Here is a 27,149-nt window from a genome sequence, read left to right on the forward strand (position 1 = left end):
CCAGGCCGCGAGGAAACGCTATGAGTCAGCTGCACTTTTCCTCATTCCCTGTCAGCCCACTGTTGAACTTGAACCCACGCGAAGTCATCAGGCGACTAAATGCAGTGATACCCTCGCGCCAGGGATCACCGGTTGGCCTCGGCCGGCTGGTGGGAACTGCCGTTGCTACTGGCCTGGAGCGCTGCCTCTGAACCTGTTTAGCACACCGAATGTTCGTGGGGAATCTGGTGCTAAAATATTTGCAGACGACCTAATTTGGACTCAGCGTTTCTTAAGTATCAGAACAGCTATCGCGCTGCGATCTACTGAAATAAATATTTGTCGGCCGATAAATCCTACAAGGGGGGCGGACGGGAGCTCTGTCGCACTCCCCACTCGGTCGGCCGCGCTCTCTGGACTGTGACCGCCGCAGCCCCGGTACGGGGACTTCCGGCCCTGACCTTGTCCTCTCATCCCACCCACGAGCAGCCACACCTGGCCAAGGCGTCTGGTGGCGGGCGGGCAGGAGGCTGAGTTCGGGCTGTCTAATGAGGCATTGTCTCAAAACTGCTTCAATACCCTGAGTCCAAGCACCCAACACTTAAAGATGAACCCGCTGAGTTTTCTCAGCAGAAAAAAAACCGTGAGCAAGTGGGACAGAAGCCGAGAGCCGCGAAAACTAGAACAGACTGGACGTTGGGAACCTGCTTTGAGTATTGCTGTATTCCGGTCGTGTTTAACACCCCCCCACCCCTGTCAGCCGGTCTGCAAGAATATTATCAATATAAAACCGGTCCGCGGTGCAAAAAAAAGGGTGGGTACCCCCAGTGTTTATATATTATTTCTATTTCCGGGTTGCGGGGTTTTACTTCCGGTCTTTTCTGCCCTGGTGCGCATGCGTGTAACTAATTGATGTGGGGTCGATCTTGCCTTTTACTAAGGCTGAGGTAGGGGATCTTGGGCTTAAAAAGGTTGGTGACCGCTACTGCAGATGCTGGAATGTGGAGCAGAAAATTATCTGAGTAAGCTATCTGAGCCATGGGTGACATCGTGTTCTCAACCAATGTACCAACTATGGAGGAACATGGACAAACGACATTGTGAGCCAAGCCCCTTCATCTGAGAGATAGACGGGGGATAGCCGGGTTACAGAGTTAGGGGAGGAAGGAATGGGCAGGAGCTGGCTAGTAATAAATAGGCTGACCCAGGCGAGGAGAGATAATTTGCAAATGGAGTCAGGCGGGACAAAGAAGGGTGAATCTAGCAATAGGGACGTGGAAAGACAGGTTGTGACAACAAAGGGCTGCAGGTTAGGAATGCATCAGCTTCCCTCTACAGCGGCTGCCTGGCTCACTAATCATCTCCAGCAGCTCGTTCTCTCCATCACAGAAAAGTATATTTTTTTCTGCTGTGTAATTTTTAATACTAAAGAATAACATAAGATTATAAAGAATACCAATTTGCATGGGTATGAAACTCACTGTTGTACTGCACGTTCATTCCACACTAACATATGGAAGCCAGTGTTGGACAATATCAAAGCAAAAATGAAGAAAAACTTGGAAGCTGCAAAAAAGAAAAAGTGCTTTCTGAGAAGGATGATGAAAATATCGTGGAAGGACAGCGTAACAAATGAGGACGTGTTGCGAAAAGCCAGGATAAGAAGAGAGCTGATATCATCAATCAGGAAATGGCAGCTGGGATTTCTGGGACAGGCACTGAGAGAAGAGAAGCTTGAACATCTTGTAGTGACGGGAAAAACTGACTGAAGAAAAAGTCGCGGTCGACAGCGCGTGACATTCATGAGTTACATCAAGGGATGGACAGGCAAAAGTTTTGAAGAGCTCATTAGAACCTCTCAGATTAATGACAGATGGAAGGCCATGATCGTCCACATCACACAACATGGCACATAATAATGATGATGAATATCTTAAAAACGTGAAAAGTTTATTGAAACAGTTGTATGAGTAGCATTCAATAGACCAGAAAATCTGTCATCCAGGCACTAAGTGCACGAGATAATTAGACTTTTCTTGGAAATGTGTAGGACTATGCAAAGAATAAGGTCCACAGAAATATGCCTTTGGTATTACTGGAGTCAAGAAAATGACACTTTATTCAAAGCAGGACAGGATCGGAAGCTCTGAACTTCCCAGTTTAACCAGCCTTGTCCTATCACTATGCCAACTTACTCTCACTTAATGTAGTGGTTAGCACCATGTTTTTCAGTGCCAGCAACCCGGATATAATTCCGCCACTGTACATTCTCCCTGTAACCGCGTTTGTTTCCTCTGGGGCGCTTCAGTGTCCTTTCACTTTCCAACGCCGCACAGGTTGGAGTTAGTATGTTGTGGGGACACTGTATTGGCACCAGAAACATGGCAACACATCCTCAGGCCGTGTTGGTTGTTAACACAAGTGACACATCTCACTGTATATTTCAATGTACATGTAACAAATAAAGCTAATATTTATGGCAGTTATAATATTGTCCAAAATTATGGTTACCTTTTTGAGGCTGTATCCTGCATAGAATATGATTGGAGGTAGCAAAATGTTGAAGAAAACATCTGGATCAAAGGTTACCTGGAACGAACAACAAGAAAAGGGTTGAGTAATGTCAGACCAATGCCCTTCTCAGAGCATTACCACTGGGTTACTGCAGTATACCCAAGGTAACGACATTCAAGGCCAAAGCCACAGCAAGCTGCAAAGCTAATGCAGATCAGACGGTCACTGTACACGTAGGGATAAGTGTGAAATACTTGTCCCTGCAACACACCAGCCAACTTGTTTCCCTGAAATCACCAGGCTCCTGAACCACTTACGTCAGCAATAAACCGACACCGCAGCCTGTACACTTACTTTTGGAGACTCGGCAGCTCATGGTCTCTGTATTGTTTGTTTACTTGCTTTAGCTAACGCATTTGCACACTTTGTCCTCTTTGGATGCCTGTCGGTCCTCGTTATGTGTGGCTTTTAGTGGATTCTCTTGGTCCTTTGTTTTGTGGGTGCCTGCAAGAAGACGTCCGAGGACTCACTTTCGTTTTAAATGCTATTTGGCTACCTCTAGTGTTTGCATGATTTGTTTCTTTTCCCTCTCTCAGCACACTGGGTGTTTTGTCAGTCTTTCTCCTCAAATGGATTCTTTTGAGTCTCTTGTTTTGTGGCTGCCCGTAAGAAGATAAACCTCAAGGTTGTGTAATGTGTACATACTTTGATAACAAATGTACTCTGAACTTTGAATCTCAAGGGTGCATATGGCATGCATACTTCAAACTTTTGAAGTGGCACCTGAACTGTGGCACCTGGAACACAGCATCAGGATGTCCTGCCTGTTGCTGGGTTTGTGGGTCCTCATGTCTTAGCCTGTGCAATGATGATGTTAGGTTTCAATGCTGCAGTCTCTCTACTTTCATCTGCTCTTCAGTACGTGATGACAGGGGAATGAATGCCTGGAGGACGCTGCCCGGAGCAAGTGAAATTCCATGTTTAAAATCAATGCTTTGCAGAAGATTTTGCTCTGTTCTGCTTCCACAGGAACTCGGTGTGCAGAACACCAAACGCCAGCTAAGTTAGCATGCTGGGGAACATAAAAACTCATACTTAAACACACAAAAGTCTTGCAGATGTTGGACTCAGCAAGTCTGGAGAGGAATAAACGGTCGATTTTTCGGGCCGAGGCCCTTCATCAGGGCTGGAAAGGAAGAAGGCTGAAGCTAGAATTAAAGTGGTGGGAAGAGGGGGAGGGGAGGAGTGCAAGCTGGGAGGTGATAGGTGAAGCTAAGTGAGTGGCATGGGCTGGGGGGGGAAGGGGAGAAGGTGGGTGATGAAGTGAGAAGCTGGGAGGTGATAGGTGAAGCTCGGTGAGTGGCATGGGCTGGGAGGTGATAGGTGAAGCTAAGTGAGTGGCATGGGCTGGGAGGGGGAAGGGGAGAAGGTGGGTGATGAAGTGAGAAGCTGGGAGGTGATAGGTAGGAGAGGGGAAAAGGCTGAAGAAGGAGGAATCTGACTGGACAGGGCAGTGTACCATGAGAGAAAGGGAAGGGGGAGAGGAGCCAGAGGGAGCAGATGGGCAAGTGATTAGAAAAGGGGTTGGGACGGGAACTGGAATGAGAAATAAACATGGAAACATAGAAATCTACAGCAGATTACAGGCCCTTTGTCCCACAATGTTGTGCTGACTATGTAACCTACTCTGGAAATTGCCCAGAATCCCCCTACCACATAGCCCTCTATTTTTCTAAGCTCCACGTACCCACCTAAGAGTCTCTTAAAAGACCCTATTGTATCCGCCTGTACCACTGTCGCTGGCAGTGCATTCCACCAGCCACCATTCTCTGTGTGAAAAACTTTACATCTGGCATCCTACTTCCAAGCACCTTTAAACGATGCCCCTTGTGTTAGCCATTTCAGCCCTGGGAAAAATCCTCTGGATATCCATGCGATCAATGCCTCTCATCATCTTATACACCTCTCTCATCCTCCGAAGCTCCTGGGAGAAAAGGCCAAGTTCACTCAACCTATTCTCATAAGGCATGCTCTCCATTCTGGGCAAAATCCCTGTAAATCTCTTCTGCTCTCTCTCTCTATAGTATCCAGATCCTTTCTGTGGTTAGGTGACCAGAACTGAACACAGTTCTCCAAGTGGGGTCTGACCAAGGTCTTATATAATTATAACATTACCTCTCGGCTCTTTAACTCAATCCCACGGTTGATGAACGCCAACACACCATACGCCTTCTTAACAACACTGTCAACCTGTGCAGCAGTTTTGAGTGTCCTATGGACAAGGACCCCAAGATCTCACTGATTCTCCACACTGCCAAGAGTCTTACCATTTATATTATATTCTGTCTTCAAATTTGACTTACCGAAATGAACCACTTCACACTTATCTGGGTTGATAGAAAGAGAGGGGGGAGAGGGGGAGAAATTAACTTAAGCTGGTTCTTTTTTTAAAAAAAGCAGAAGATGCTGGGAGATAGTCAGTGGGTCTGTGGGAAGAACATCCATGCAGAGAGTAACAGTTAATGCTCTAGACTGATGATCCTTCAGTAGAATTTTGTCCAAAGTCATGCCTTAGCCCGAATCAATGCTGAACGAGCAGGTAAAATTGCACCATTCTTATCCCTGGATATCTTAATGGATTTCAATTCTGTGCAATCTAGGTGGTAATATGGGGGCCTAATGGTGATTAATAAAGAAATACATGTGATAGGCAAAGTCATTATTGTGTCTGGTTTGTTATTGAAAATTGCAAATGACACTCTTTTCTAAGGGAGGGAGGCAGAAGAAAGTAAATTATAGGCCAGAGCCTGACTTCAGATTCAGATTACTGTCATTTATTAACCACAAATACAATGCAGTTAAAAAATGAGACAACGTTCTCCGGAATGATATAATGAAAAAGCACAAAACAGATCATACAAGAAAAACCATGTAACATGTTGGAGTTCATTATTAAGGATGAGTTTTTGGGGTACTTCAAGACATTCAGTAAAGTAGACCAAAGTCAGCGTGGTTTCCTCAATGGGAAATCTTGCCTGAAAAATCTGTTGGAATTGATTGGACAGGATAGACAAATGAGAGTCAGTGGACATTTCATACTTGATTTTCAATAGAGCTTTGACAAGGAGCCGCACACGTGGCTGCTGATCAAGATAAGAGCCCATGGTATTACAGGAATAAGGACTGGTTGACTGGCAGAAGGCAAAGAGAGGGAATAAAGGTGATGTTTTCTGCTGGCTCCAAATGACTAGTGGTGCTCTACATGAGTCATTGTTCGGTCCACTACCTATCAAATTATATGTTAATGAATTGATGGCTTTGTGGCCAAGTTTGCAGATGATACAAAGAGGGTGGAGGGGCAGATAGTGTTGAGGAAGCAGGGAGTCTGCAGAAGGACTTGGACAGATTGGGAGAAAGGGGAAAGAAGTGTCAAATGGAATACAGTGTCAGGAAGTGTATGGTCATGCACTTTGGTAGAAGAAATACAGGCTTAGACTATTCTCTCAGCAGGGAGTGAATTCAGAAATGCAAAGGAACTTGGGAGTCTTAGACACCAGAGATTCTGCCAATGCTGGAAATCCAGAGCAACACACAAGATGTTAGAGGAACTCAGCAGGTCAGGTAGCATCTATGGAAATGAAAAAATGTCAACATACTGGGTCAAGACCCTTCATCAAGACTAGTACAGGGCTCACTGAAGGTTAACTTGCAGGTTGAATTGGTAAAACGAAGGTAAATGCAATGTTAGCATATATTTCAGGAGGACTAGAATATAAAAGCAAAGATATAATGCTGAGAGTTTATAAGGCATTGGTCAGACTACAATTGGCGCATTATGTGCAGCTATAAAAAAGGCAAGACAGTGGCTATATTTCATTCAAAGTTTGAGAAGATTTGGTTTGTCAACTAAAACACTCAAGAACTTCTACAAATATACCACGGTGAGCATTCTGACTGGCTGCACCGCCATCTGGTATGGGGGGGGGGGGGGGGGGGGGAGGGAAGGAGGGGTGGCTACTGCACAAGACCAAAGTTGGAAAAACTTGTAAAATCAGTCAGCTCCATTTTGGGTACTCAGTAGTATCCAAGACACCTTGAAGAAGTGATGCCTTAGGAAGATGGTATCCATCAGTAAGGACCGCCACCACCCAGGACATGCTCTCTTCTCATTGTTACCTTCAGGTAGGAGGTACAGAAGCCTGAAGGCACACACTCAGTGATCCAGGAACAGCTTCTTCCCCTTTGCCATCCGATTCCTAAATGGACATTGAACCCATGAACACTACTTATTTTTTTTAATTTGGTTTTTTTTGCACTACTTATTTTAACTTAACTATCCAATAGATGTATATATTATGTAATTTAACTCAGTTTCTCTCTATATTTATCATGTATACTGCTACTGTGAAGTTAACAGATCTCATAACATATGCCATTTATATTAAACCTGATTCATCATGGACCCCCACCATCCAAACCGTGTTTGCTTTTTAGTGTTGCCATCCGGAAGGAGCCTCAAGACCCATATCACAAGGTTCAGGAACAGTTATCAACTACATGAAACACTGCTGTAGAAAAACAGCATCCATCCAAGATCCCCACTGCCCAGTTCGTGCTCTTGTCTTGCTGTTGCCATCAGGTAGAAAGTACAGGTGCCTCAGGACTCACACCAGCAGGTTCAAGAACAGATACATCCCCTCAACCATCAAGCTCTTGAACAAAAGGGGATAACCACACTCACTCTATTTCTGGAGTTCCCACAACCTTCAGGCTTCTCTATCTCCTTTTTGATGGTAACAGTGAGAAGAGGGCATGTCCTGGGGGGTTCTTGAAGATGTCTTGGATACTATGGAGGCTAGTCCCCAAGGTGGAGCCGATTAATTTTACAACTTTCTGTAGCTTCATTTGGTCCTCTGCAGTAGACCTCACATACCAGACAGTGATGCAGCCTGTCTGAATGCTCTCCACAGTACATCTGTAGATGGTTTCGAGTGTTTTAGGTGACAAACCAAATCTCTTCAAAGTCTTAATGAAATATAGCCACTGTCTTGCCTTCTTTATAGCTGCATCGATATGTTGGGACCAGGTTAGATCTGCAGATATTGACACCCAGGAATTTGAAATTGCTCACTCTCTCCACTTCTGATCCCTCTAAGAGGATTAGTTCATATTCTCTTCCTGAAGTCCACAATCAGGTCTTTCATCTTGCTGACATTGAGTGCAAGGTTGTTGCTTCAACACCTCTCAACTAGCTGGTATATCTCGCTCCTGTTTGCCCTCTCATCTCCATCTGAGATTCTACCAACAATGGTCGTATCATCAGCAAATTTATAGATGACATTTGAGCTATACCTTGCCACATAGTCATGGGTACAGAGGGAGTACAGTAGTTACTGTTCTATGGATTTGCTAAGTATGCCCACAGGAAAAAGAATCTCAGGGTTGTATGCGGTGACATGCATGTACTCTGATAATAAATTTTACTTTGAACTTTACACTTCTATTCCCCCTTAACCATCAGGCTCTTGAAACAAAGGAGATAACTTCACTTGTCCCAACACTAAACTACTCCCACAACCTATGGACTCACTTTCAAAGTCTTTTCATCTCAGGTTCTTGCATATTTATTATTATTTCTTTTATTTTCTTTTCGCATTTATTATCCTTTGCACATTGACTGTTTGTCTCTCCTGTTGGGGGCGGTCTTTCATCAATTCCACTGTGTTTTTAATATTAACTGTGAATGCCCGCAAGAAAGTAAATCTCTGGGTAGTGTATAGTGACATATGTGTACTTTGATAATAAGCTTACTTTGAACTTTGTAACAGTAGGACAGAAGTTGTCCTTGAGCCTTATCAGGCTAACTGTCATGATACATATTTTATTTTGAAAGAAAGGACAAGGACAGTGAGGACATCCCGAGTTTCCGTAGCCTTTTGAGGCAGTAGAGCCACTCGTGTGCTTTCTTGGCCATAACAAGTTACTGGTGATACTTACACCTAGAAACTTGAAGTTCTCAGTCATCTCCACCTCAGCACCATTGTCATAGACAGGACTTGTACTTCACTTCCTGAAGTCAATGACCATTTCTTTTTATTTCTTTTATTTCATGCCCTTTAATCCTAACTTAATAAAGGGGCAATTTACATTTACAATGACCAATTAACCCACCAACTGGTAGGACTTTAGACAAACTCCTTACAGGCAGCAGTAGGAATTGAACCCAGGTCATCTGTACTGTAAAACATTGTGCTACCCACTACGCAAATGTGCCGCCCACATTTATTGCCTTGGTTCTTCAGCGTTGCTGGCACAGCACTGATCTGGGCATGCAATCTGTTCCACCAAGGTCCTATTTTATGGTTTATAGATGATGGCAAGGTACTGGGGAGTCAAGGGCAATTTACTCTGCAGAATATATGGCATCTGATCTGTGTGAGCTTTATGTAACCGGCCCAACTGAGTTTCAGTCAAAGGTGAGCCACAGGTTATTGACTGCAGGAGATTTGTAATAGCAACGCTATTGGTTGATCACTGAGGGTAGTTGAAATCACGCTCGTTGGAGTTGGTGTTGGTGGTGCTGGCATTGGCTACCAGGTGGCAATATCTTGATCTTGCAGCATGCAGGCATGGTCTGCTTCATTTATGTAAAGGAAGAGAACTTATTTTTATAGTATACGTCAATGATTTGGATGATGGAATTGATGGCTTTGTTGCAAAGTTTGTACATGATATGAAGATAAGTGGAAGGGCAGGTAGTTCTGAGGAAGCAGAGAAGCTACAGAATGACTTAGGCAGATTAGGAGAATGGGCAAAGAAATTGCAGATGGAATACAGTGTCTGGAAGTGTATGGTTATGCACTTTGGTAGAAGAAATGACAGAGTCAATAATTTTCTAAATGGAGTGAAAATACAAAAAAAAACCTGTGATGCAAAGGGTCTTAAGAGTCCTTGTGCAGGATTCCCTGAAGGTTAATTTGCAGGTGAGTCCATCATGAGGAAGGCAATCTGATGTTAGCATTCATTTCAAGAGGATGAGAATATGAAAGAAAGAGACTTAATAAAGCCCTGGTGAGGCCTTACTTGGAGTATTGTGAGCAGTTTTGGGCTCCTTATTTATGGAAGGATGTGCTGAAACTGGAGGTGGTTCAAAGGAGGTTCACAAAAATGATTTCAGGTTTGAATAGCTTGTCATATGAAGAGCGTTTGATGGCTCTGGGCCTGTATTCACTGTAATTCAGAAGAATGAGAGGTGACCTCATTGAAACCTATCAAACAGTGAAAGGCCTTGATAGAGTGGATGTGGAGAGGATGTTTCCTGTGATGGGAGAGTCTAAGACCAGAGAACACAGCCTCAGAATAGACAGCCATCCTTTTAGAATGGAGATGAGGAGGAATTTATTTAGCCAGAGTGGTGAATCTGTGGAAATTGTTGCCACGGGTGGAGGCCAAGTCTTTATGTATATTTAAGACAAAGATTGATAGATTCTTGGTTGGTCAGGGCATTGGGGGGGGGGGGGGGAGGTAGGAGATTGGGGCCGAGAGAAATTAAAAAAAAATCGATCAGGCATGATGAAATGACAGAGCAGGTGATGGGCCAAAATGGCCTAATTCTGCTCCAATATCTTATGATCTTATAACTTCCATGAAGTTGGCACAAGATGGTTGAAGAATAACAGTAATAATACCCTAGTGTCAAAATGATAATACAAAAACTTCTTTATAAATGCAATGATTACACTATAGAGTTTGGTCAGTAAACACCATATGATTTTTCTCTATCTAGACAGTAGCTGGGTTGCATAAAACCAATGAGCTTTTCTGTAAGACGCCAGCTGGATTGCATTGGTATTCTTGGTTTATACTGGAGATGAAAACAAGTGCACACTCCGGATCACTCTGCAGCAAGTTTAACTGCAATCCGAAACAGCAGGACATTTGAAGAAATGGGATAAGATGGTCCTGTCTGCAGTTTGACAGATTCCTTTTCCACTCACAGTTTAGCACTGCACCTCGGCGCCAATCCCCTGCTGTAATGTCCACTCAGGTAAAGTACCAGAATTCACGGCATCGTCATCACAATGAGCAACAGCTGTTATTAAATGGGGGTGGGGGGAGGAGTGGCAGTCAGGGAGAAAGTGGGCTGCAAAAGAGGAAGTGGGAATAAATTTACCTTTTGAACAATATAACGGTATTAAGGGGAACTTTCGACAAAATTTACACATTTGTTGAAAAATGTCCCCAAGAGCCCTGCTGAAGCTGAACAACAGGAAGTTGGTTTTAACGACTCATTATGGTGGATTCTTAGTTTCTTAAGGACTTTTAGGGGAGATCCAGCTCCTCAATGAATGTCCAGAACTCTTGCTACACGGAATCCCTTGCCTGACCCACATCTGCACAAGATTGATCTCAACCAACACCTTTAGATACAACTGTGGAGGTGCAAGGGCAAGTTTCCTCTGGCTCTCTCCTAGACTCTGATCACAATCACACACCTTTCTCAGCATGAAATCACTGGATTAAAAATGAATTCAAAATCAAAGTTAAAGTAAAAGATTATATATATATATATATATATATATATATATATATATATAAAATCACCATACACTACCTTAAGATAAAGTTCTTATGGGCATTTACAGGAAAATTCAGAATCTGTGAAAAGCTATACATACAGCCTGACAAACAACAAATGCACAAAAGAAGACAAATGGTGAAATTTTAAAAAAACAAATATATTGAAAGAGAATATGAGTAACACACAAAAATATGCTGGAGGAATTTAGCAGGTCAGGCAGCATCTTTGGAAGGGCATAAACAGTCGAAATTTCAGGCCGAGACCCTTCCTCTGGTCTAGATGAGCTATACAGTTGTAGAGAAAGTGAATAGATTGTGGAATCAGTTCAGATTTGTGCTGAGAAAATTTCCATGCTGGTTCAGGAGCCTGATGGATAAAGGGTTCCTGAAGCTGGTGGTGTGGGACCCAAGGCTCCAAGATCTCCTGCCCAACAGTAGTCATGAGAAGAGAGCTTAGACTTTGATGAAGGACGCTGCTTTCATGTGGTTGCAGCACTGCATGTAATTGCCCTCAATATGAAGGCCGAAGGATAATGACTGTTTCCCGAAATAGTTGGTTATTTAGTTGCTCAGTCTATGATATTGAGGTGGGTGTCCTGGAGGTTTAACTAGGCCCCTTCATTTATTTGAATAACCAGACTCAGATTTAAAGTCCGCAATCAGCCGAGCCACAATCATTGGTCAGGAAAGAGAGATCCAAACTTTTCAGCCCTTCACAATGGGAAGTGTTCCCAATGTATCTACAAAAAGGTCATGCTCCAGTTTTTAAAAGACCATTATCGAACATAGAGTACAGCACAGGAACAGGCCCTTCAGCCCACAGTGTTGTGCCAAACCAATTACATTAGTAATCAAATGGCCTACTAAACCAATCTCTTCTGTCTACACAGCATCCTTCCATTTCCTCCATATTCGCGTGTCTTTCTAAGCATCTCTTAAGTCCCTAATGTATTTGCCTCTATCACCACCCCAGGCAGCGCGTTCCAGTTGCCCACCACTCTGTGCAAAAAAAATCTTGCCCCTCACATCTCCTTTGAGATTACCCCCTCTCACGTTAAATGCACACCCTCTGCTATTCATCATTTCAGCCCTGGGAAAAAGATACTGTCCGCCTACTCTACCTATGCCTCTCATTATTTATAAGTTATTATCGATAGGTTTATAAGACTAACTTTATAAAATATTAAATTTGAGACAAGATGATGCAGCTTTTCAAATCACTGCTTAGGCCACATTATAGAGTACTGTGTGCAGTTCTGGTCCCACTACAGGAAGGATGTGATTGTGCCCAGAGGGAGTGCAGGGGAGATTCACAAGGACAACACCTGGATCGGAGGACTGAAGTGTGGGGAGAGATCGAATAAGCCAGGCTCGTTTTCCCTGGAGGGTGATGAGTGACCTGACAAAACATGAGAATATCTGGACCATTGCGATTCCTCCACGATTCAGTAAGATCATAGCCAATCCGGCCATGGACACACCTCCACCTACCTGCCTTTCCCCATAACCCTCAACTCCCATACTATGCAAAAATCTATCTAACCATGTCTTAAATATACTTAATGAAGTAGTCTCAACTACTTCCCTCGGGAGAGAATTTGACTGATTCGCTACTCTCCAGGAAAAGCAGTTCTTCCTCATCTATGTCGTAAATCTATTCCCCTGAATCTTGAGCTCATGTCCCCCATTTCCAGTTGCACCTTTCATCTTTCTAGTTGAATAGACAGAATCTTTTCTTCCTCAGGGCAGGAACATCAAAAACAACAGAGCACTGATTTAAGGTGAGAAGGAGTTTTAAAGATGATCTGAGGGTACTTGTATAGACGCACACTGAGTGGTTGATATCTGAAGTATGTTGTCAGAGGAGGAAGAAACAGATACAATTACTATATTTAAAAGAAACTCAGACAGATATTAAAATACTCAAACCCTGGAAGGACACAGTCCTAATCCAGGCATAAAGGCTAGCACAAATGTGGTAGGTCAAAGTTTCCTTTAGAGGAAGAATCTAGGACCAGAGGACACAGTCTCAGAACAGAAGCACATCCCTTTAGAACAGAGATGAGGAGGAATTTCTTTAGCCAGAGGGTGGTGAATCTGTTAGAATTCATTGTCAGACAGCTGTGGAGGCCAAATCATGAGGTATATTTAAAGCAGAGATTGATAGATTCTTGATTAGTAAGAGTCTCTGGAAGAATGAGAAGGGATCTTATAGAAACATACAAAATTTTGAAAGGGATGGATAAGATAGAAGTAGGAAAGTTGTTTCCATTGGTAGGTGAGATGAGAACTAGGGGACATTGCCTCAAGATTCAGGGGAGAAGATTTAGGACAGAGATGAAGAGAAACTGTTTTTCCCCCCCAGAGAGTGGTGAATCTGTGGAATTCTCTGCCCAGGGAAGCAGTTGAGGCTTCCTCACTAAATATATTTAAGATATAGTTAGATAGATTTTCACATAGTCGGGGAATTAAGGGTTATAGGGAAAAGGCAGGTAGATGGAGCTGAGTTTACGGACAGATCAGCCATGATCTTTTTGAATGGCGGGGCAGGCTCAATGGGCCAGATGGCCTACTCCTGCTCCTATTTCTTAAGTTCTTATGTTATGGGGAGGAAGCAGGAGAATGGGGTTGAGAGGGTTAATAAATCAGCTATGATGGAATGGTGGAGCAGACTTGATGGGCCAAGTGGCCGAATTCTGCTCCTATGTCTTATGGAAACAAGCTGCAGCAACTCCCCCCTGTAAAAGCAGAGGGCAGTTTCTCAAAGCAGTGAGTGAAGGAGAGTGTACAATTGTGTGCTCACTGTCCGTTTCAGTCACAGTCAGAGGATGATTACCCAACCACCTCCATTCTACTTGGATGAAGTGCCGACTTCTTTAAATTCCCAATTCCAGACAATCGCAAGAAAAGGCAAGCAGGTGAGATCGGTTTGCATAATTTATTGGAAATCACTTCTTTAAACTCCAAAAAGCTGTGGCAGAGGACAGGAATACAATCAAAACCGAAGGATCCATAAAACTCCAATGACTGAGATCAGTAATTTCACCACCGTTGTGAGATCTTGCTGTGGACATCTGTAATCATGCTTAATACATCCAAAATGATTCACTATTTATGATGTGCTTGTACCGACAAACACGGCAAGACTCTAGGGTAACCTGAAAGTTAATTCTTTTGAAATACCATTCTGACCAATCATATTACTAGTAATATGGAACGTACCATTGAAAGAAAAACCCGGTGTTCTGCTACAAATTGACTTGACAGAAGGGAAAAGGAAAAAGTAAATTTGCAGTTCAGTTTGCATTCAACAGGAGTAGCTAATTGCTAGATTGTAGTATTTTAATTTGGAATTTATTGATACTGTTTTGGAGAACTAATTCCTAAATTTGGCCATGAAGGTTTCTTTCAGGGCCAACCAGGGAACATTTTGGGTCCCTTCTTCACAACATAGCTGTCCGTTACACCATGGGGCAGCAACAAAGGTCCGCCATCTCTGGCTGTGTTCAGGGCTTCCTTGATCGTGCCAGTAGCTTCTCGGTTTTCACTACCGTCAGCCATGCAAGTTCTCCTGGGTGAGGCTCAGGAATACTGCCACACCCAGATGTAGAAGGGCTTTTCATTGCTGTTTCTGTAACAGTCTTGTTTTACCAGTCAAGGTTGCTAGCCCTGAGCTGAACCCCCAAACCCGGAGGATTGGTGGACCACTCTTGGTCTATCCTCTACCCTTTGACCTGTTTGGCATGGGTGACCTTACCAAGAGCCAGAGATAAAGCCCAGATTCCAACCAACATGGCTCTCTGGGTCACTGAGGCATGCAAGCCTCCAAACCCAATGAAAAGGTTGTGACCCTCAAACATGAAAGCAGAAGTGAGACGAACCCAGAGAATACAAGGCCACTCACCTTCCTCAACATGTCATCCTGTTCCACGTTGTTGATTTCCCCAGAATTGATTTCTCCTTTCAAGGAATATTCATAGAACTTTCCACTGACATTCACCAGTAGAGTGGTCACAGCCCTGTCCTGCAGTGCACAGCCAATCGGAACCTTGCCATGGCCGTTGGTGGAGGGGATGCCGTATCTTAGGATGACTCCCACTAGAAGCCCTGAAAACACAAAAAAAAGGTTGTCATGGAGACACAAGAGACCGCAGATACTGGGAAACAAACAAACTGCAAGAGGAACTCTGCAAGTTCAGCAGCGTCTGTAGGGGATTGAGGGGACAGGCGTTAATGTTTCAGGTCGAAGTGTTTCTGCAGATGGATTGGTTGTGAAGGAGCACAGTTATAACATGGCACTTTCGTTTTTAGGTGAGCTCTGGAATTGATTCAAAGTACACTTATTATCAAAGGATGTATGCAGTATACAGCCCTGAGATTTGTCTTCCCCACAGACTGCCATGAAACAAAGAGAAACCATGAAACCCATTCTAAGAAAACCACAAACCCTACCCCACCTACCCCCCACAAATGGAAAAAAAAATCACACGAACTACAACAAAAAAAAAGCAAAATATAAAACACAAAATTGAAAGAGTCCAGGCATATTCCATTCAGCTCAGTTTGTTATCTGCAGGCCACCCCAATCAAAGTCGCCAAAAATAGCTCAACAAAAAAAGCGGCCAGAAACCAGAACACATCATGATGTGAGCTACAGAGTCCAATTCACAAGCCGTGTCGATTAAACCTTGTCCAAGAACCAGAAATCCGACACCATCGAGAGAGAGGGAGAGAGGGGCTGTTCGAACACAGGGACCTTCCTCGGCAGCAGCAAACGAGAGGCCGGTAGACGGTGCTGAGTACCCACTTGCCTTCCGCACACGCCTCAACGATATCAACCATTCTTGGCGCATGAATCGGCAAAATCACTGAGAAATGGATTTGATTGTGAGCTCACATCCTGTCACCAAGCATCTTGGCCTCGAGTCTGCATGTTTCTCTCAAAGCCTCGCGGAACCCTCTCGGAGATGGCAAAGTGCCAGATCGGTGGTGGTGCGATTGGTTAAGATTATAGCAATAGGAGGAACCCGATGTAAAATAACAGAGTGCATCACTGCCTTGTTTTAAAGCAACACCTTCAATCTAGAAGGACAAAGGCTGTAGATACAAGGAAAAGATTTTCTCCAAGTGTCTCTCCAATATGGGCATCGTTGCCAGATCAAAATCCTAGAACTCACCATTACAACAGCACATTTACAAGGAGCACTGTCACAAGAAAGCAGTATCCATCGTCAAGGACCCCTACCATCCAGACCATGCTCTCCTCTCACTACTATTACTGGGTGGGAGATACAGGACTCTCAGGACCCACACCACCAGGTTCAGGAAGAGTTATTACCCCTCGACCATCAGGCTCCTAAACCAGTGTGGATAACTTCACTCACCTCAACCCTGAACCGATTCCACAACCTGTAGACTCACTTTCAAGGACTCTACAACCCACCTTCTCAGTATTATTTATGTTAATATATAATAAATTTATTATACAAAAAATTTACTTTGACTTTAAGAAATGCTATGAGCAACAAGTACAAATGTATTAAAATTACGTTTGCTTCTTGACTTTGATTTGTTACGTACCCCGTAACTGGGTCACTTACCAGCAAAGATAGAGAGGTCCGTTGAAGTCTGATGATACTATTTTTAACAGTATTTATTGATAAAAATACACAAAAATAATATCAATGCAAACATACAGATAATATACGTTGTCAATACTAAATCTAAAAGCGCGGGTATAATAATAATCAACAAGAAATAGCTCTATCGTTGTCGAGGGGATAATGTATTGTCCAATGGAAATATAAAAGTCACTCAAGTTCATTCAGGCTGCAGCTTTTGGTTGGAGAGAGAGAGAGAGAGATGGATTTTTAGAACTTGCCGGTTTTTTCTTTTTATGATGTCGATCCTTCGAAATGTCATTGGGGCTGGTTTCTCCTTTTTAGCTAAAGTCGTTCTTCCGTGGTGAGGCCCACCAATTCCGAGGCAAATGGAAAAGGACGCACGTGGGCTTTCCACCGGCTGTTGCTATTATGCTGTCACGGGATTTCTAGTGTTTCTCCTGGTGCTTCTAAAGGGGTTGTTCCCCAGACCCTCTTTTATCCTTACTCACGGGGTCTCAGATGTCAATCAAGTTGGGATGAGGCCATCCCTCAACCAGCCAACTATTGGTCATTTCCTGAGGGCTTCGATGAATAGCACAGTGCTCAATACACAATTCCGTCTCCAAGAGACAATGGCCATTTCCCGTGGCTTTGTATCGCTGAGGGGCCAGGACATTCCAAACCCCTTGTGGATTCTGCGTGTCTTTCTCTCATTTCCTGGGTCTCCTGACCTGAATTAATAGCGATCTTGCGATTCTCAAAAAGGAGGGGGCTACTTTGTACCCTTCGGCCCCTCAGAGTTGGGGCACAGGCGTAACAGATTCCCTTGCCAATATCTTAAATCTGTGAATCTTGGTTTTCATCTGCCTCCTTGTCAGCTTGAACCAGTCTGGCCATTCTACTTTGACCTCTCTCATTAACACAGTGTTTTTGCCCATAGAACTGCTGCTCAATGGATGTTTTTAGGTTTTTTTGCACCATTCTCTATAAACTCTAGAGACAGGTATGCGTGCAAATCCCAGGTGGACAGCAGTTTCCGAGATACTCAAACCACCCCATCTGGCACCACAGTAGCGTAGCAGTTAGCACAATGCTATCAAAGCTCAGGGTGTTCCAGATTTCAATTCCGGTGCCGTTCTGTACGAAGTCTCTGTGTGTCCTTCCCTGTGGAATGAGTGGGTTTTCCCCAGCTGCTCCAGTTTCTTCCCACAGTCCAAAGATGTTGTCGTCATCGTGGCTATCCCTCGAGGTCGAGGATGATGATAGATAGATAGATAGATACTTTATTCATCCCCATGGGGAAATTCAACATTTTTTTTCCCAATGTCCCATACACTTGTTGTAGCAAAACTAATTACATACAATACTTAACTCAGTAAAAATATATGCATCTAAATCACTCTCTCAAAAAGCATTAATAATAGCTTTTAAAAAGTTCTTGAGTAGTTTACTTAAATACATTAAATACAATCAACCCCGGCACTTTAACATATCTTACTCCTGGCGGTTGAATTGTAAAGCCTAATGGCATTGGGGAGTATTGACCTCTTCATCCTGTCTGAGGAGCATTGCATCGATAGCAACCTGTCGCTGAAACTGCTTCTCTGTCTCTGGATGGTGCTATGTAGAGGATGTTCAGGGTTTTCCATAATTGACCGTAGCCTACTCAGCGCCCTTCGCTCAGCTACCGATGTTATACTCTCCAGTACTTTGCCCATGACAGAGCCCGCCTTCCTTACCAGCTTATTAAGACGTGAGGCGTCCCTCTTCTTAATGCTGCCTCCCCAACATGCCACCACAAAGAAGAGGGCGCTCTCCACAACTGACCTATAGAACATCTTCAGCATCTCACTACAGACATTGAATGACGCCAACCTTCTAAGGAAGTACAGTCGACTCTGTGCCTTCCTGCACAAGGCATCTGTGTTGGCAGTCCAGTCTAGCTTCTTGTCTAACTGTACTCCCAGATACTTGTAGGTCTTAACCTGCTCCACACATTCTCCACTAATGATCACTGTCTCCATATGAGGCCTAGATCTCCTAGTTCTTCGTTCCGTTGATCTATCACAGAGCGAAGATGCCTGTGTGTGTATTTGTTTAACGTGTACTTGATGTTGCACTCCAAGGACACGATAATTCACAAATCTACCAACTGATTCCAATGGCATGGAAACCACAATGATTGGAGTTGATGGATTTGTTGCAGCCTTCATCCGCCTTCACAGCCGTTGAGTTCGAAGTAACTTCGTCCACCTGTCCAACTGTTGAGGCCTAGGTTGGATTGCTCTTTGTCAGGGACCTCACCCTTGACCTTACTGCCATGGGTGACCCTACCAGGAGTATAGCTCCAGGTGGCATTGCTCTTGCGATCTCAGGACCACACAAGCTTCTCCACCACGACAAGGTGACAATACTCAGTTAATTGGCCATTATGAATTGTCCCATGATTTGTGGGGAATGCGGGATTGCTGGGGTGGCATGGTCTGTAGGGCCAGAAGGACCTACTGCGTGCTTTGTTGCTAAATAAATTTTAAAAAATCTTTCTTCCCTCCATTCACTCTCAATGCACATCTCCATGAGCAGGCAACAGAGGTTTTAAATGTCAGCCTGGCGTGTTCAAAGCAGTGGTTCAAGAAACCTCCTCAAGGGCAATTAGTGATGGGAAATAAACAGTGGCTTTGCCAGTGGCACCAACAACTTGAAAAAGCACTACAAGAAAGAAAAGAAGCCATCATGAAGGCACACACCGGACACGATTCAAAACGTTCAAGGCACAAGATGACTTCCTGCCAGATTTGGAAGAAATCCCACAAGACAACAGCTGCAAAATCTGACAGATGGCAAGAGGAAGGTACTGACATCCTGCAGCATCAGAAGCCAATCTGGCCAAGGAGAGAGTTTAAAATCCCTGTCACCTTCTCAATAAGGGTTACATCAAAAAGCAAATAAAACAGGGAGAAAAGGTATACATGGAATGAGAGAGCAGAGGAAGCAGTAGAAGTGGGTATAAGTATGTTTATTTAGAGGGGTATTTGGATTGGAAGAGTTTAGAAATTATGGGCCAAACACAGTCAAATGGGATAGCAGGGCAGCAAAATGGTCGCCATGGAAAATGTTGGGCCGAAGGGCCTGATTCCATTATTCTGCAGAAACCAGGAGTCACAAATTTCAGGTAAATAGCAAGGGAACCAGAGACGAGATGAAAGCTTGCTTTTTAAAATGTATTTTTATTTAGCTAGGCATTTGAAACTCACTGCCTGAAAGAGCGGGGGAGTGCAAGGTGGACGGATGCACGTGCAATCAAAAGAATTGTGACAATATTTACAAGGAAATAAATTGCCAAAGTAAGGGAATGGGATGGACTGGTAGTTTATTCAAAAGGCCGACCCTGACACAAAAAGCTATGTTTCTTTGAACTGCTTGCTGGCTGATATCTATTACTCCCTCAGATCCAAGTCGATTTGTAAAGATCACCCGTGATGTACCTGATAGCACAATAAATCAAAGACAGACAAGTAGTCTATTCAACCTCTAAATCTACAATCAGACATAACAGTTATATGCTGTTAAATTAAACAAAATGGAAAACTTGCAGAGACTTTTTTTCCCTCTTACAAACAGAGCAATTGCACAAGTACGGCATCAATGTAACCTTTGTCCTGTTATCAAGAGTAATTCAATTAGAACAAATCAAGTCTTTATCTCAACTCCACCTACACAAACTGGTTTCGCACTCCAGAACTCTAATCTCAGTTTGAGGTTACTTCATCTCCAACTAAAATTGACATAAATTCTCCACCACATCACCCATGACTGGACAAACTCTAATATTTGTGGGGGATGTGGTAGGCTGAGAGTAGGAAGGGGGTAGGGAGAGGGGAATCATGGTTGGGGAAAGGGGAAGGAAGAGGGAAACACCTGAGAGACATCCTGTAATGATTAATAAACCAATTGTTCAAAATCAAATGACCTTGCCTGGTGCCTCAGGGCTGGGTGTATCTGCACCCCCTGGCCCTAGCTCTCCTTCTCTGCCACCTGTCCCAAATCCCTCCCGTAGCACTCCACCCTCACCGTTCTCAACTTCCAGATTTACAAACTCTCTCTACGCCACATTGACAAATTCAGTACTGTGCAAACGTCTTGGGCACCCTAGCAATAAATAATTGTGCCCAAGATGCTTGCACAGTACTGTATAGCAGTTATAATGTATAGGAACAGAAACTGCTCTGATTTTTTTTTACATTAGATGTGAAAGAAACATTCATTTCAGGATACCACTGCAAATGCCTACAGTATTTCAAAAGCCAGAAAGACAGACAAGTGGGAATTGTGTATCAGTTAGAAGAATTCCAGCCTCAGGTTGTGGATTCAAGTGCCATTCCAGAGGCACAAGAAAGTGATGAAGGACGATGCTTCAGTGCTGTAATGAAGGAGGGTCGTCAGAGGCCTTGTCTTTGAACCAAATGGAGCTCCTGTTTCCCCCTCGAATGACTGTCAAGCATCAACAATACAATTCGCACATTCAAGGACTCGTAAGAGGATCAGAACGAATGTGCCACGGTTGCCAGACTTTATAAAGTCAGCCGTTCAAAGCAAATTTATTATCAAAGTACATACATGTCACCATGTACAACCCCGAGATTCAATTTCTTGCGGGCGTACTCAGTAAATCTAAGAAGATAATAGATCACATGCAAAATGACGGCCAAACAACCAATCTGCAAAAAACAACAAACTATGAAAATACAAAAGAAAAATAATAATAAATAAGCAATAAGTATCTAGAACATGAGATGAAGAGTCCTTGAAAGTGTGTCCATCGGCTGTGGGAATGTTTGAGAGATGGGGCAAGTGAAGCGGAGTGAAATTATCCCCACTGGTTCAAGAGTACTGGGGTAGTAACTATTCCTGAACCTGGTGATGAGAGTCCTGAGGCTCCTGTATCTGCTTCATGACAGCAGCAGCAAGAAGAGAGCGTGTGCTGGGTGAATGCTGCTCTCCTACTACAGCGCTCCGTGCGGTTGTGCTCAATGGTGACTTAGAAGAGGATCTGAGCGAATACGCCACAGAGTTGTCACCGACTTTCAGTCGTGGATATGTGTGCCCCCACAACATCATTTAGTCTTCCCCAACTAGAAGCCTTGGATGAACCAAGAGATCTGCAAACTGATGAGATCAGCGATGTTTAGGTCTTGCAAACAGGTACAAGAGGTCCAGGTACAACCACCGAAAAGTGATCTCACTTGCCAAGTGGCAATTCCGAACCAAACTCAAATCAGAGAAGGATGTTCAACAGCAATGGCAGGTCTTGAATGCTTTCACTCCTGCTAAGTAAAACCGAGTAAAATACGTGACCAGGTTTCACTTCCAGGTGGGGCCAACGTCTTTAGTGCTTGCTTTTGACCGACAAACATGGAGACACCTTCACCAGTTCCATAGTCCCCGATGACTCTATAATTTCAGTGTCTGAGGCTGAAGTGAGAGCATCCTTCATGAGGGTGAACCCGATGAAAAGCATCTGGCTCAGACGGGGTACCTGACCGAATACCAAACACCCGTGCTGATCAACTGGCTGGAATGCTCACTGGGAACTTTAACCTCTCTCTTTGGCAGTCTGAGGTACCCACCTGCTTCAATTACACTGGTGCCCAAGAAAAACATGGTAACCTGCCTCGACTTTCAGCCACTGTGAGAAAGTGCTTTGAGAGGCTGGTGATGAAACACAACAAATCCTGCCCGAGGAGCAACCTGAATTGGCTTCATTTTCTCTACTGCCACCTCAGCTCAACAGCAGATGCCATTTCATTGGCTCTTCACTCAACCCTTGAACAGTTGGACAGCAAAGATGCATACATCAGCATGCTTTTTATTGACTACAGCTCTGCATTCAAAACTATCATCCCCTCAGAAGTAATCCATAAGCTTCAAGACATAGGCTTCAATATCACCTGGACCAACTGGATCCTTAATTTCCTCACTTCAGATCACAGTCAGTTCAACAACATCCCCTACACAATCACCACAAGACTGAGTGCTTTACCCCCCACTCTATTCGCTTTATTCTTGTGTCTGTGAAGCTTAGCACTGCCCCAGTGCCATATTTAAGTTTGCTGATGACACCAGGTAATGACGAATAACTACACAGGAGGGAAATTTAAAATCTGGCTGAGGGGTGCCTCAGCAACAACCTCTCAATCAATGACAGCAAAACCAAAGAGCTGATTATCGACTTCAGGAGGAGAAAACTGAAAGTGCCTGAGCCAGTCCTCATCTGTCCTGGATCCAGCACACAAGTGCCTTTACAAAGAAGGCACAGCATCACCTCTAAATTCGTAGACTTTGTGAAGAGTCGACATATCATCTAAAACTTTGACAAATTTCTGTGAATGCACACTGGAGAGCGTACTGATTGGCTGCATCGCGGCCGGGTATGGCACTACCAATGCCTTTGAATGGAAAATCCTCCCCCCAAAAAAATAAATAAATAGTGGGTACAGCGTATTCCATCACTGGTAAAGCCCTCCCTGCCATTCAGCATGTCAACAAGGAGTGCTTTTGCAGGAAACCACCATCCATCATTAAGAATCCCCACCACCAAGGCCATGCTCTCTTCTCACTGCTGCCATCAGGGAGGTGGTATAGGAACCTCAAGACCTTCACCACCAGGTTCAGAGGCAGCTACTACCCCTCAGCCTTCAGGCTCTTGAACCTGAGGGGATAACTTTACTCACCCTAACACTAAACTGTTCCCACAAACTATGGAGTCACTTTCAAGGACTTTTCGTCTCATGTTCTCAATATTCATTGCTTATTTATTTTTATTTCTGTATTTGCATAGTTTGCCTTCTTTTGCACTTTGGTTGTTTGTCCATCTTGTTGTGTGGGGTTTTTCATTGACTCTATTGTATTTCTTTGTATTTGCTGTGAATGCCTGCTAGAAAATGAACTCCGGGTGACACATGGTGACATATATGTACTTTGATAATAAATTTACTTAAGCCAAGTGATCTGACCTGGTCAATTAATAATAAAATTATCTAGAAATGCTAAAATTACTCAGCAGTGACAATACGAGGAAAGAGAAAAACTTGTGTTTTCTATTGATAACCTTTCGATTGAAAAAAGAATTGAAGGATATGTTGTTGAATACAAAATAAAATCAGCCTGGTAAAGTAGGTGTTGTGGAGGGGTAGAGGCAGGATGAGCTACTGAAGAGAGGAATAATGCTCAAGGTCCTTTGTGGGCTAGGGTGGAGGTGGAGAGGGACAGTGGCAGTGAGCTCGCCGGGCCAGAAAACTGACATCCATTGACACCCTCTGCCACTCTAGGAAAAAAGGCACTGAACAAGGGGAGAAAAAAGGTGTGGACAGTGAAGATGAGAAGAAATGAGCACTGAGGGGCAACAGCAGGCTGAAACTATGGATGTGCCCAGGCAATTCTGCTTGTGATGCTGAGGAAGAAAGTAGAAGTTGGTGAAGTGGGAATAAAGATGGCAAGAGATGAGCAATGTGGCAAAAAAAAACGGCAGCATCCATCATGAAGGACCCCTATCAGCGAGGACGTCCCTCTTCTCGTTGCTATCACCAGGAAAAAGGTACAGGAGCCTGAAGGCACATACTCAATCATTCAGGAACAGCTTCTTTACCTCTGTCATTTGATTTCTGAATGGACATTGAATGCATGAATGCTACCTCACTATTTTAGAGGACCCAAGATTGAGGGAAATATACACATACACACCACTCATAAGGGGTGAGAGAAATATTATATAACAAGGAACAGAAGAAAGCAGTATTATCTATAGTAAAATATTTAAGTATCAGTAAATATACATAAGACAAGGTAGGATAGATTTCTGCATTGTATGGTAATTAAAGGTTATGGGGAAAAGGCAGGTAGGTGCAGATGAGCCCATGGCCAGATCAGCCATGAACTTATGGAATGGTGGAGCAGGCTCAACAGGCCGGACTCCTGCTCCAATTCTTATTATAAAAATATTACATCTTACTGTAATTTCAGAGTTTTTATTATGTATTGCTATGTTCTGCTTCCGCGAAAACAACAAATTTCACGACATCTGTGAGTGATATTAAAAGGTTCAAAGCCCGACTCTGATTTTGAGGGAGAAGGTTTCAGATGAAATAGGAAAATGTACCATAAAATGGGGAGATTGAAATTATTCCAGTATGGAGATTCTGAACATTGGCAATGCCGTTGCCTGTGAATATGCTCCCAATACACACTGAGCTTGCTGGGGGGGAAGCAGCTGAGAAAGAGCAGGCATAAAACTGGAATTGAAACAAACAGCCACGAGCGCCTGCACCATAAACTGACCGCATCCCCAAGTCACCCAGATCAGTTAATTTAGCCAGCAGACAGCAAGATTAGGTTAACCCGTCCAGTCCTGGTTAATTAGGAAGGAAGCCATTTGTTGTAAGGGAGGGAAGAGGATATTTAAATTAAACAGGAAGTCATTCAAGAGAAGAATTAGCTCCAGACAACAAAATGCCAGGATGAGACCCATGATCAAGCTTCAAACCTCTGTCTCATTTCCATGTGACCGCTGTTGGCATACATTTCCTGCTACAAGTATGCTCCCGTCACCACTTGGCTACACAACACTAAAGGCTTGTAAACAAATGACATGAACACCAAGGAATGTGAAGCTGCCTTCACTGAAATAGATAAAGAAGCAGGTCCTGTGCTTATCACATGTAGCACTTAATTCACAAATTTACTCCGCAGGCTGGGATTGCTGATTAGCATTGGCGCTGGTATCTGGGAGAAGTGGGTTCATTGCTGTGGCAGGAAGATTACATTAACGCAATTTATTTATAAATCAGAAAGGGTAGGGCTGAAAACCCTTTTTAGTTTCTGTAGGCTGCTCCGGTTACATCAAGGTAAAATTAGCAGAAACCTAGGCGATACAGCTCAGCAAGGACAGCCCGATGCCGATTCATGTACCCATGCTTTCAATTCAGTATCGATTGGGAAATGTTTCAGATAGATTTCCCATTTAATTGGCTTAGGCACCTGAATCTACAAAAAGTATGTAACCTGCTGGTTCACAGATATTTTCAAAAGTTCAAAGTAAATTTATTACCAAACTATGTAGATGTCACCACATGCTAACTTGAAAACAGAAAAATACAGTTTCACCTTTCAAAGTACATTTATTATCAAAGTATGTATACATTATACAGCCTTGAGTCTTGTCTCCTGAAAGGCAGCCACGAAACAAAGAAACTCCAAAAGAACCCATTTAAAAAAAGCGTCAAACACTAGTGCATAGAGGGGACAAAAACATCTTACAAACAATAAAAGTAAGCAAATAGCATTTAGAACTGAAGTTTTACAATAGACACAAAGCCTGGCATCCCTGCAGCTGGGGCAGACCACAGCTTCAGTTCAATGCAGAGCTGAGTAAACATCCCGGAGCAGCGAGCAGAGCCAGGCACGAAACCGGCCCATCTCTCACCTCCGGTCCTGACATCCTGACCTTTACAATCTGACCTGCGTTCAAGTCATCCAAACATCAGGTTGTTCTTCACTCTTTGACAGCTCTGGGGCCTGGACCATGCTGCCACGATTCGACCTGTACCCGACCTTTCCAATTCGGCCCTGCACTTAAATCAGACATCAGGAATACCCTCGCTCCCACTTCCGCCATACCTCACCTTCACCTCCTCCTCCTGCCTCTTCTCACCTGGCCTTGTCTCTGCACACCTCTTCATCGTTAGTGGTGATAGTTATTACTAAATAATGTGTGATTATTTAGTTATTATTAAAAATTTTCTTTGTTCTGTATTTTGCGCCGGTAGTAGTCACTGGGCATCACCAGTGCCATCTTAAATCAGTAGAATCAATGAAAAACTACAGACAAAAATTGACAAATATTCAACATGCAAAAGGCAGGAAACTGTGCAAATAAAAGAAAATAATTAATACTGAGAATACAAATTGTGGTGTCCTTGGAAGTGAGTTTAATCGGTTATGGAATCAGTTCAGAGTTATGTTATCCACACTGGCTCAGGCACTGGACTGTGCCTGGTGGTTGGGACCCAAGATCTCATCAGCTCATGACTCTGCTAGCCATGAAGCCAGTAGAGTTCATAAAATTATTGTGAACTTAAAGACTCGCAGGGTGGAGCACCAGCATTTGGGGATTAATCCAACTGAATGTGTGGGTGGGGGTGTGGTAAAGGGGTTTGTTTTGCTGTCGTTCCTTGTTGTGGTTTGGCTGCGCGTTGCCCTGCTGAACGTGGCGGAGGAACGCGTGGCGACACTCGTGGGCTGCCCCAACCCCCAGCACATCCTCAGATTGTGTCGGTTGTCAGCACGAATGTCGCATTTCACCATGGGTTTCCAAGTGCGCATGATAAATAAATCCAGAGCAGCACACACAAAATGCTGGAGGAACTTAGCAGATCTGGAAGCATCCACGGAAATGAATAGACGGTCGGCTTTTTTGGG

The 27,149-nt window shown here is 43.7% G+C and overlaps 1 protein-coding gene across 2 annotated transcripts in view; it reads right to left on the reverse strand.

Annotated features, from left to right (window-relative positions):
• slc9a7 (solute carrier family 9 member 7) overlaps positions 1-27,149 on the reverse strand; it is a 157,045-nt gene that overhangs the window by 76,859 nt on the left and 53,037 nt on the right. For both annotated transcript variants that reach the window (XM_073044147.1, XM_073044145.1), the window contains exons 2-3: positions 14,978-15,180; positions 2,491-2,568 (exon numbers count right to left, since the gene is read on the reverse strand). In XM_073044147.1, the coding sequence (XP_072900248.1) occupies positions 2,491-2,568; positions 14,978-15,180 (281 nt within the window). The remainder of the gene's footprint in view (positions 1-2,490; positions 2,569-14,977; positions 15,181-27,149) is intronic.

This window comes from Hemitrygon akajei, chromosome 4, assembly GCF_048418815.1.
Source record: "Hemitrygon akajei chromosome 4, sHemAka1.3, whole genome shotgun sequence".
NCBI lineage: Eukaryota > Metazoa > Chordata > Chondrichthyes > Myliobatiformes > Dasyatidae > Hemitrygon > Hemitrygon akajei.